Source organism: Diceros bicornis, chromosome 32, assembly GCF_020826845.1.
Source record: "Diceros bicornis minor isolate mBicDic1 chromosome 32, mDicBic1.mat.cur, whole genome shotgun sequence".
Lineage (NCBI taxonomy): Eukaryota > Metazoa > Chordata > Mammalia > Perissodactyla > Rhinocerotidae > Diceros > Diceros bicornis.
The window spans coordinates 31,352,312-31,364,901 of NC_080771.1; the positions used below are offsets into that span (position 1 = coordinate 31,352,312).

Here is a 12,590-nt window from a genome sequence, read left to right on the forward strand (position 1 = left end):
GGGTAACCTGTGTAGCCAATATGATATTGTGGAAATGACAGTCCATGACCAAGGTTGTGGCCTATGAAAACTTTCAAGACCTCAGAGAGACCTAAGGTGGTGCCTTAGAGAGCTGTTCAAACAATAAGGCTTCTAAGAAGCTTAAGGGTATTGTCCCTCAGCAGTCTGTGCAGAAGCTCAAGGTAGAGAAGGACTTATCTCAAAAGAATTTGTGGGTGTGGCTTTTGCCTAATGGAGTGAACTGCAATAAGACTCCTAAGAGACACATAAAGAGGTCAAAATAATTATATTCACAGCAACACTATCAGCTTGGACTGAAAGGGATAAAGTACAAAACATAAAGAGGCCTTTAGACTCCTAAAATTCTACTTGCAGGAAGCAGGCTGAGAAAACTATGTAGCTGTCACTGTGTGCTACCTTTCATGGAAAAGGAAGGATGACTCAGAGCATGGAGCCAAGAGCCCAGACTCCAAGACGGCCCCCAGCATCCCCCCCTTCTGGTACTCACACATTTGGGTAATTCCCTCACACTGAATAGGTCTGACCTGCATAACCAGTATATTGTGGAGTGCCACTGGGTGACTTTTGAGGATAAATAACGAAAGACATCGCAGCTTCCACTTTGCTCTCTTGGATCACCTGCTCTGTGGGAAACCAGCTGCCACGTCATGAGGACATTCAAACAGTCCTACAGAGATGTCCACCTCACACCTCGCATGGATGAATCATCCCGGAAGTGGATCCTCCAGCTCAAGTTTTCAGATGACTGCAGCGCCAGCTGACATCATGAGATGACCCTCACGAGACTCAAAGCAAGAGCTGCCCAGTTAAGCCACACCCAAATACCTGACCCACAGAAACTAGGAGGTAGGATTTGTTGTTTTAAGATGATATGACTTGGGGCAGTTTGTTACATAGTCATAATATGAGAAAGAACACAAGAGTGTGAGTTCATGAAAAGTAAATGAACCATGTTTCAAGGAGAGAGGGGACAATTGTGTCAAATGTTGTGGAATGGCCAAATGTCTCATATCTGGATGACAATAAAGCCTATATATAGATCCTGAATTGCATTCAGACAGCTTGACTGTGGAAACCAAAAACAGGCAAAACCCCACTATACTTGGTTTAAGAAAACTGAAAGTATCTTTCTTTTGAAGGACTTTATTAAAAACATGTTTTGAAAATCTGTGATACCTCTCCACGACCATAGATAAATATTTTACTGCACTTGTCTGGTCTATCGGTGACCTTCTCGTATGGACACACCATGTCATTACTAGACTGTAAGTCTGTAGAGGGCAGAGAAACCTGCCTATCGCATCTGGAGTGTTAGATACACTGTGGGTATCAATCTTTTCATACAAATAAACCCCGGACTGAAGCAATAGCTTCTTATGATATAAAAGCCTCCAAAAATATTTTACTAAAAATAATCACACACCACCATCTCATTTTTATGTTGCGATTTATAGATTAAAAGTACTTTCACCACATCTTATTTTATGCTCACAACACACCCTGCGAGGTGGGTAGCTGTGTTTACAGAAAGGGCAAATAGTCATTCCCATTTCCCAAACGAGGAAACTGAGGTCTAAAGAGGCTTCAGTTACTTGGTTAAGGCCACACAAAATATTCATGGTTGTAGATCTGCTGGTATCAAACTGGGTACTTTTTCCAAAAAAGACCCAGGCATCATTCACCAGAGAGTATGCATCCAGCAACCTCCTTCTACAGATACTCTCAGACCAAGTCCAATGTAACTTTCCACAGCAGTCGATCCTCTTCATAAGGTTTTAATACTGTCCTTTCTGTAGCTGGAATCACAGAATGGGTCAAGATTCTCTGTCTTCTTTCCACTTGGGTTCCTCTGCAACAGTACAATCTGAACGTCTCCCATGGCAGTCCGCGTGGTGGCCAGACAATGCTGCCACTGTTCAAAACATTCTTCATTTGAAGCTGCCTTCAGAGAACCAAAATTCTTCCCAGTAAGAAAACCACTCTATCAGTTTACAGTTAGGCTTCACTTTTTAATTACAAATGGCATCATTAGCTTGATCATCTTCCTTAATCATCAGATTTTTTAGCTGTTTCCTAAACTTCAATCTATCCTCAGAGACCAAAACTTCACAAACACTAAGTATATTCAAACATACTTGTTAGAGACTCTGAGAGCATACCACAAAGGCATTCCAGAAAGATTAGCAGCAACAGCACCCTCTGAACAGAATGCCTCAAGGAAGAAAACCCTCATAAGGAATGTAGACTAACAATATTAATAAAAATAACAGCTTATGTGTGTTCAGTAGTACTTTATATGCCTTGTCTAATTTAATCCTCAAAAGAATCCTAGGAGGTAAGATAAAGGTCTATTTGTTTAAACATCAAACACTATCATGTGGTCACACAGGTGTAATGCCCTCATATCAGAAAAGGCAAAAGTGAATTCCCCAAACTGACGCTGTGAATAGCTAACGCCTCCCCTGCAACAGCCATCATCTCCTCAGAGGGTTGGTCTGACGGATCTGGCCCAATTTGGTGTTTTTCACACATTTTCAAGTCAGTTAATGTTTTGCCATTCCCGTATCAGTGTGCGTTTCCGTCCATATTAAGTAGATGCAAAGTCTATGGAATGGAAATAAGTACATTTTTAGCTCCTGAGAAATTCAAGTAACACATTTACAATCCAAATTTAGTTCTATGGCTCCCAAATGACTTCTACTGTACCCTCTAAAGTAGAAGACACAAGAAACCAAATTTCAAACTTATCTTTGCCTCTTTTTTCTCCCATCAGGATTAGTGCAAAAAGGTAAGAAATGAAGACTTAATTCAAGAACCTATTCTTAAACAGCAATCTGAAGAGCCAAAATTTGGCACCAGATATCTATCTGTCTGTCTGTCTATCTATCGAAACTACCTACCTACCTATATTTTAAAACCCGCGTTTCTTGAAAACCATCCCAGCAAATGGGATCAGCTACTTATTTTTAGCTTCTCCTTTATAGTGACAGAATCGCAGAAGAAGACAGCCATGTGAGAAGTGTTATAACCAAGAGTAAGACCAACAGCCCATCCCAAACCAGACACTCCGAGTCACGACTTCCAGGGCTTCTGCCGTGACCGCGGGCTTTAAACCATTCTACCACCTCCTGGAGGTCAAACGGCTGAGCCTCATAACCTAGCTCCTTCCTGGCTTTCTCTAGGCTAAAATAATGTGTGACGCCCGTTTTGTAAACTTCAGTGCAGGTGAGGAAGGGCTGGAAGTTGTAGAGTCGACCCAAAATGAAGTAGGCTATCTCCGTTAGGAAAGCAAAGCAGTAGATGAGGGTCAACGGCAGGCGGATGGATGGGAAGGTGTAGCCCAGGCCCTCAACCAAAGGCCGGAAGAACTCAAAGTTGTTCACGGGTCTGCCATCTGAGATGAAGTAGGGCTGCCCAGAGGCAATGTAGCCCTTCTCAGCTTTCAGGGCCTCTGAGGCCAGAATGTGAGCCTGCACCAAGTTATCCACATGGACAAATTCAACCAGGCTCCTGGGATCCCCAAACACAAACTTGAACAGGCCCCTCTCAACGTAGCTCACTACCCTGGGAAGATAGGTTTGTTCTCCGGGCCCATAGATGCCAGCTGGCCTCAGAGCACAGGTTCTCAAGATACTATTGCTTCTTTCCAGGACTGTACCATTGGCCTCCAGCACCTTCTTTTCTGCGATAGATTTGGTCCGAGAGTAATGATCAGGATAGAGGTGAAGAGGTAGGTAAGGCAGAGATTCATCTCCGTTTTTGATAACTTGGCCTCCGAAGATGACATTGAAAGTGCTAGTGTAAACTAATCTTGGCACCCCTCTCCTCCTGCAAGCCTGGAGCACGTTGTCTGTGCCTCCCACATTGACTTCTTCAATCAGGTTTCGATTCAGTTGCTCCCGCCCTGACATACCATAAGAAGCAATGTGGAACACACAAGTGACATCCACATCCTGGAAGGCTTTCTCTATGTCAGAGAGGTAGCGAATGTCTCCACGTATAAACTTGATTCCTTCTGGAATGGTTTGAGCAGGGCTGCTGATGTCAAGCAGAATCACGTGGACCCCCTTCTGGTTCAGAGCACAGCCCAGGCTGAGATGAGAAAGAGTAAAAATTAAATCAAATCACTAGTGAGCTATGCCTAGGAAAAGTGCTTAAAATAATTTACCTATCAATGGGGGCTGGATTCAGCCCACATTTCTTGGCTTATCCCGAGTCCCTCACTTTACATATTCATTGGTGCAAGTCTTACTTATGCAAATACTCAAAAATGAGAATCTTTACATCTGCTTAAATTACAACGAGAGAGGCTTTATATTCAAAGATGGTGGTGTCTACATGTTACATTTTTTCCCCTCTCTTTTAGGACCCACCACCAATTCTTTGGAATATTTATGAATGATAACATAACTGAAAGAATAGCTATTATTTTAAATTATTTTTGGTGACGTGAATAACCTCCCCTCCCCAATTTAACAGCTCTATATAGTATTTTTCTTAAAGTGTAATATATCTGTCGTTTTGAATTTCAATATCTGAGCAATGGGCAACATAGTTCATTTCTGGTTTAACATTATACAAACAAGTAAAAGTCAACATTGTATTAACATCACAGTTGAAAGCTATACTTTTTTCAGCAACTACCAGTAAAATCATCCCATGGGCCGATTTTACAGGACATATTTTATAGATGCACTGACCGGAAACCAAAATAGCCACCTCCTCCCGTAATGAGGACAGTTTCCTCCGGAGATTTCTGGGAGTCCATATGTGGCAGTCAAAGATCACTGGACCTACGAGAAAGAAGTATGCCACACTGTTACGGATCCCTCTGAGCCTACTGCTGCATCTAACAAGTGGAGCTGATAATAAGCTCACAGGCTTATGAAGACTGAGTGGGATAATGTATGAAATGAGATAGTGTATACATATACCCAGCAAAATGCCTGACATAGTATGGGTGCTCCATGGATGTCATTTTTCCAATTTCCTTTTCTTCAAGCTCTAGAGTTTGGGGATTCGATTATTCTATTACATTCCAACACACCAACCACGATTAGGTCTCTCAAAAGCACAAGGTTACAAAATGTCTGACAAGTTCTTCTGGACAACTGTACTAAGTAGATCAGATCGCCAGGAAAGCTAATCAGATGACTCAGGCAGAAATCAGTTGGTGTGACAGATGAAGAAAAGATTCAGCAAGTGACTGTCTCAGCGGCTTGAGGGTATGTGGAGGAGACAAGTGAGACGTATTAGGAAAAACTGAGCGAAATGGTGTGGAGGACGGCTGATGGATTCCAACAGTTTGCCTAAGCAATTGCCACAGTTGTGCTTATAAGAAAATTCACGAAGAATGAATGCACCAGCATCCCTTTAATATGCCTAACTGTGACCTTAGGATTCTATTATTTTCTGAGTGCAGAATGCTCCCATTTGGATTTGGAGTAGTCATAAAACCAAATGTAGTCAATTCTATTATTTAGCATAATCACATGACTTTGTTACAGAGGCTGTCTCCAAACGCAGTGGATGTGAGCCACTGACATTTTAATCCAGACTTCTGACCTTCACCTCCACGAGCTGGTTGCAATCTCCCCCTCTGACTTCACCTCACACTCCTCCGCCATCGGTCCTCTACCCTCCAACTACTGGACCGAAGCACCCTTCCGGTTTCGCCTCAGTGGGAAATCGCTCCATCAGATCTTCGCCTGGCTGCACCTTTCTCAATAGTTAGGTCTGCTTGAACGTGACTTACACACCTCAGAGAGGCTTCTCTCATCACCCTGTCTGAAAGGGCTCCCCTTACCTTAAATGCTGCATTTTTTTTTTGCTTTTACACTTTTGTTTTGAAACAGTGTTAGACAAAACAAGGGAATAAATAGAGAACGGATAAGAGGCAGAATCTCCATCCCCGGTCACACTGCCAAAGGAAGTTCTAGGGAAGAATCCTTGGGGGGCAGGTCTTCACTCTGCTGTGAGGTCTTCTCCACCTTCATGGCACATTTCACTCTCTCAAATGATTTGTCTACTTTTTTACTATTGATCTCCTTCGAACAGAACCGAGACCTTCTGCCCTTTTCACCAGTTTCCTACCAGCACCTGGAACACGGCAGATACTCGACAAGTATTTGCTGAATTTATGGATGATTTTGAACACCATGAAATACATCCACTATAGTGAAATTATGATGGGCACAAATCATGCAGGGCCCTGCAGTGTCTAAGAGTCACTGGTGTGTATGCCAGTGAACATTGTCATTTTAATTCAACTTATCTCCTAAAAAGTTCTGGGTTATGAGGGGCCGGCCCGGTGGTGCAAGCAGTTAAGTGCGCGCGCTCCGCTGCGGCGGCCCGGGGTTCGCTGGTTTGGATCCCGGGTGCACACCGACGCACTGCTTGGTAAGCCATGCTGTGGCGGCGTCCCATATAAAGTGGAGAAAGATAGGCACAGATGTTAGCCCAGGGCCGTCTTCCTCAGCAAAAAAAGAGGAGGATTGGCGGATGTTAGCTCAAGGCTGATCTCCTCACAAAAAAAAAAAAAAAAAAGTTCTGGGTTATGGAATGAAAACGACACAAGCTCAACGAGACAGAGTTCCTGCATTCTGGAGCTTGCAATGGAGGAGAGAGGCTTTTGCAAATATCTAAAGCACAAGGAAAAAGGGAGAAAACGAGATTACTGTTATGATGTTGGTATAAACAAGATGCTGTGGGAGCACCAAGGTAGGGGTGGGGAGAACTGATTCTGAAGGGCAGACGAGCGAAGACTTCCCCGAGGAGTGTGCATTTGAGCTGACAGGACGATGGGAGGATTTGGGCAGGCTGAGACGAGGTGGAGGTTTACCACAGGCTGAGAGAGCATCAGAGATGAATGGAGGAGCCTCAGAGAAGGCTGTGTTCAGCAACTAAAATGGCGAGTCTGCTGTGGCTGGTGTGCAACCTGAACCAAAGCGAGTGTCTGGTGATTTGGGGCGGGAAGACAGCCTGGGGTCAGCTTGGAGACAGCTTTGAGTCCACTTTGCGGGAGTTTGAATTCTATTCCGCAGACAAGAGAAAGCCTTTGTACATTTACAGAAGGGCATGCTTACTTTGATCCTTGTCAAAGATCAAGCTTTCCTGGAGGAGGGAGAGACTGGAAACAGGCAAGAGTCTAGGTAAGGGGTGATGAGGATCTGAGCCATCGGGGAGGACGAGGTGCCAGTGTGTTCAGCTGAAATTAGGATGAGAGCTGGCAAGTAACTCAATGAGGTGACAGCAGGCAGCGTCCAGGTGAAGTCTGAGGAAGGTGATGTCATTAAGTGAAAGAGCACACACAGGTTTCAGAACTGGTAAATAGAATTTTGATTAATAGGATGCCATGTAACAAAATTTAAGATATTCTTAGTATCTCCATAAGAATTCCACTGTAAGGGATTCAGAAAATGGACAAGGCTTCAAAGAGTCCAATTAAGGAAATTCCAACAGAAATTCTTCTTAATCTCTAATATTCTTTGTTTCTACAATTGCACATTCCAGTCCAGTCATAAGACCACAGGACAATCATGGCTCATGTGCACATTAATCACGCTGGGAATGTACAAGTTCAAATTATTAATCCTTCAGGGTACCTGCCAGCTCTCTTCATGCGATTCCTCATCACCTTCCAACTAACACCAGAATGATCTGAGGTACGAACTTCTTTAACTGACCTGATTAGGAGGGTCAGACAAGAAAGGTGGCAAAGAGTAAGGATAAACTAATGATTTAGTGAGACAAATAGCACTACCAGCCAGTAACGGTACTACCCAGGGACAACCTCCTCACTTCCTGGCTCCCTACATCAATAAGCACAAAAAAATCAGAGCAGACACATTTCGCAAAAAACCACAAGCAACTCCCATGAATGCTAAGTCAGAAGGGAGAGAAAGAGTAGACACAGTCTTTCTTCAACCAGCTGCCTGATTTTTATACACTTTATGGCTTCTGTTTCATTAATTAGTTTCCATCTGATTCCTTCCCAGGCTGGGCACTCAGACCAGCGTTTATAATCGCAATTGCTTTAAGGCTCTTCCAAAACGAGGCTTTGTTCCATAATTGCTTTCCTCTGTGGGTGTGTGTGTGGGGGGTGTGTGGGTCACATCTGACCTGAGCAGTCATTTTAGTGGATATAGGTTGAGGTTGAGTACATGATCAAGAAAAAGGAATCTTAATTACAAACAGGAAAAAATGAAATTTAAAATCTGCCCGACTTTTTGATAATACTAAGATAAAGCAAGGGCAATAAAGCTGAGCTATCACAGGGAAGTTATGAGAATAAACTCATAAAAATGAGGAGGAGTACTTTAGATTTATCAAGACCTAAATAAATGCTAAGGGTCAGTAATAAGAACCTTAGATTACGCACACAGTTCCTTCATCCCACGAGTCCAAGATGACGATGCTACTAACTCCCTGGTCTTATAATGCGATACATGAATCTGGGTGCCCCTAGAGTATGGAACAGAGGAGAACTGAAGACTGCTTTCATAAAAATAAAAATTTACTGTATTTACTTTAAGGAAGATACAAATATCTCCAGGTAGTTTAACCCTATGAAGGTGTGTTTTAAAGCCTTGCCCAAGTACTGACTAGAAGCAAAAGGTAACTGTGGTCTGACTGTATTGACATGAGGAAAATACATTGAGGCTAGAGGGCTTAGAAATGGTGCTGTTCAAATTCCACGCATGATCTGAAAATTATTTGTGTTTAACATAAAGTAGTCAAAGCAATAAAGATGAAGAAGTGGTTAGAGATGATAAGGAGAGTAACTCTGATACAGGTAAAAAGGATGTGAGGTACAAAACCAAAAACGCCAAACACATTTGGGAAGAAAATTAACTATGCGCATAGCATCAAGTGGGAATTCAACATACTCATCACATAGGGGTATTTGCACACACTGTTTGAAATATAACCAAGGTGGCAGGGCAGATAATTCTCATCACCTTAGGTGTATCAAACCTTCTTGTCCAGCTAGCCACTCACACTCCATTTACCCACACATTTGTTGCAGAAAAGATCCTTGCAATTCTTCACGATGCTTATGACAAAAGTAATTAAATAATTTTCTAATTGGTATTTCCCATCTGCTTCCCAAACTACCACATAAACTCCATGCAAGCATAGCCCATTTCTCCAAGAATATCTCCAGGGACGAGGAGTATCTAGCAGATTGTGGACTCAGTAAACCCAAATGGAATGAGTACTCTGCAACCTTTTCAAATGCCCCTTTCTGCTGTATTGGCAAGGAGTACTACACTTGTATTTCCTCTCCTCTCTAGGTCAGCGTGTCTGCCCTTCAACACTGCAAAGTAATAACCGCCCCCATTTATTAAGCACTTACTGTGTGCCAGGCATTGTGGCTAGACCCTTTCCATGAATTATTTCCACTGATGCTCCTAACACCCCTCTGCGATGAGTACTTATTTGTTGTTAGTACAGCAAATAAATGGTACAGCAGGGATCTGTACCCACTGGAACCCAGGTCTGTCAGATTCCGCAGCTTATGTCTCAATCACAACAGGCAGCTGGGGCTGTGCAGAGTCCCTTACCTGAAGCAGCGAGTCTATGGTGACCTGAGTCCCGTGAGGGCTTTCACAGCTAACATATTCTGCAACCTTGTAGGGGCCCCTCCAATTGCTGGAGGGGCAGGGAGGAGGCACCCCATCTCCTCCCATGAGGCAGGGGTAGTGGGGATGCAAGGTTAACCTTCCTAGATTAGAAATCAGAAAATCTCGGTCCCAGTATTGGCACTCTCACCAACTTCTTGCGCCCTCCTGGGCGAGTCACTGAACCTCTTTGATCCTCTTTCCTCCTCGCTAACATGAAAATAACAACTATGGCTACATTTATTACTTAATATGGGCTAACTGCTTTCAAGGCTTTAAAGGTTTACCATTGAAGCCTCAGGACAATCTTCTGAGGTAGTTATTATTATCCTCAGCTTTTCAGATACTAGAAAAAAAGGCTCATAAATTAAGAAACTTGCCCATGTATATATCCGAATTAAATGAAATCACTCTCTCAAAAAGATCTCTATCTGCACCCCCACATCCATTGCAGCATTATTCACAATAGCCAAGACATGAAAACAACCTAAATGTTCATCAACAGATTAATGGATAAAGAATATGTGGTATAGAGTATATGTACAATGGAATATTATTCAGCCATAAAAAAAGCAAATCTTGCCATTTATGACAACATAAACAGACCTTGAGGGCATTATACTAACTGAAATAAGTCACACAGAGGAATACAAATACTGTATAATCTCACTTATATGTAGAATCTAAAAAAGCTGACCTCGGGGCTGGCCTGGTGGCGTAGCGGTTAAGTGCACGTGCTCTGATTCGGCGGCCCAGGGTTCGCAGGCTCGGATCCCGGGCTCACAGTGACGCACTGCTTGTCAAGCCGCGCTGTGGCGGCGTCCCATATAAAGTAGAGAAAGATGGGCACAGATGTTAGCCCAGGGCCAATCTTCCTCAGCAAAAAGAGGAGGATTGGCATCGGATGTTAGCTCAGGGATAATCTTCCTCAAAAAATAAAAAAAGCTGCACCCATAGAAACAGAGCAGAATGGTGGTTACCAGGGGCTGAGGGGTGGGGGAAATAAGATGGTCTAAAGGTACAAACTCCCAGTTATAAGACAGAATAAGTTCTGGGAATCTAATATACAGCATGGTGACTATAGTTAACAATACTGTATTACGTCCTTCAAAGTTGTCAAAAGAGCAGACCTTTAAAATTCTCATCACACACACAAAAATTCTAATTATCTGAAGTGACAGAGATGTTAACTAACCTTATTGTGGTGGTTGTTTCACAATATATATGTATATCAAATCATCGTACACTTTAAAATTACACAATGTTATAATGCCAATCATATCTCAATGAAGCTGCAAGAAAAAAAACTAAAACAAAACCAGGCCAGCCCAGTGGCATACCTGTTAAGTGCGCGCACTCTGCTGCAGCCGCCCAGGGTTCGGATCCTGGGTGCACACCCACCCACAGCTCCTCAAGCCATGCTGTGGCGATGTCCCATATAAAGTACAGGAAGATGGGCACGGATGTTAGCCCAGGGCCAATCTTCCTCAGCAAAAAGAGGAGGATTGGCGACACATGTTAGCTCAGGGCTGATCTTCCTCTCTCTTTCTCCCTCTCTCTCTCTCTCTCTCTCTCTCACACACACACACACACACACACACACACACACACACACAAACCGGCCCACAATTTATGCAGGTCATGAATGGCTGATCAGGACCCAAAGCTTGAAGCCAGGTCTGCAGGACTCCCCAGCTGGGTTGGGACAATGCAGTGTTGCTTACTTAACATTTTCACAATTTCTGTCACACCTGGAACTTCTAGTACTATTACGTTTTATTTAAATCTACTTACCATTTTACAAGAAATACATTCATTTTAAATGCGAACCTTACATAGCCACCTTAAATAAGAAACCAGAATCATTTGTCATAGACAAGGTAATCTTGCCGAAATCGGAGATGCAAACAGAAGATATGAATCAGTCTAACTAGTTACACATGCCTGTTGAAGGCTTTGAGCTTGGCGCCTGCTATCTTTTAAAAAGAAAAAGAGAAACAGAGGCCAGCCAGCGTTGGAGGCCTTCGCGACGTTCTGGAAAGCCACGCTGCGCCCGGCTCCCAGGGATCTGCAAGAACTGAAGAGGGGAGGATGTTCCCGCCACCAGAGCCGGCGACGCGCCCAACCGCGCCGGGTACCACCTGCCGCCGCGCTCGTCCCGCCCGCGCGGCCACCCCGCGGCGACAGGCGGGCTCGCTCTCAGCGGCCCCGACGCGCGGTCCCCCCGGGGCCACCCTCCCGACCCCACCCCACTCACGGTGGCGGCAGACGACGGCGGGCGGCGCCAGGCCGGGGAACCCAGACCTTATGTGCCTGCCGCCGCCCCCGCTCGGCGCCCCCGCTCCACGCCCGAGCCGTCGGACCGGCCTCCTGGAGCTACCTCTGGGCCTCTCTAGGAAGCCCGGAGGCCTCGGCATCTCTATGATGTGCAGGTTTCCCGTCCACCCTCACCTATGCTGAGGCAGCAGGTTCACTCCATGACTCACACTCACGTGCTCGACCCATGTGTTCCACCTTCGCGAGAGACCTTTTGAGGTCACGTCTACTGCTATTCCCACCTCAAATATCTGCCATTAGACTTCCACCTCTGTCTTTGTGTACTCCCAACGCTGAACACAAACAGCGCCTGATAAACAAGAGGGACTCAGCTCAATCAGTATTGCCTGAATGCATGGGTGGTGGATGGATGGATAGATGGATGGATGAATGGATGGATGATGGATGGATGGGTGAGTGGTTGGATGGATGGGTGGGTGGATGGATGGATGGATGATGGATAGATGGGTGAGTGGATGGACAGATGGAGGATGGATGGATAATGGATGTATGGATAATGGATGAGGCTCCATGAGACTCCTGAATATTCACTCTCCATGTATTTTTTTAAGCCTCTATTTATCTCTGTGTTTCCACATTTATGTGTGTCCATATGTCTTCCTGTGTCCC

The 12,590-nt window shown here is 44.4% G+C and overlaps 1 protein-coding gene across 3 annotated transcripts; it reads right to left on the minus strand.

The window, feature by feature from the left end:
- Positions 1-1,165: 1,165 nt before the first annotated feature.
- Positions 1,166-11,940, minus strand: SDR42E1 (short chain dehydrogenase/reductase family 42E, member 1). 3 transcript variants are annotated; one of them, XM_058528357.1, is made up of 4 exons: positions 11,902-11,940; positions 10,342-10,454; positions 4,722-4,814; positions 1,166-4,113 (listed from the first exon to the last, which is right to left on the minus strand). In XM_058528357.1, exons 3-4 carry the CDS (start codon positions 4,787-4,789, stop codon positions 3,000-3,002), a joined length of 1,182 nt encoding a protein of 393 aa, XP_058384340.1. In that variant the 5' UTR covers positions 4,790-4,814; positions 10,342-10,454; positions 11,902-11,940; the 3' UTR covers positions 1,166-2,999. The 3 variants fall into 3 exon arrangements, with proteins under 3 accessions (XP_058384340.1, XP_058384339.1, XP_058384341.1); XM_058528356.1 differs by lacking the exon at positions 11,902-11,940 and adding an exon at positions 11,439-11,784; XM_058528358.1 differs by lacking the exon at positions 11,902-11,940 and having other exon boundaries at positions 10,342-11,166.
- Positions 11,941-12,590: the final 650 nt, after the last annotated feature.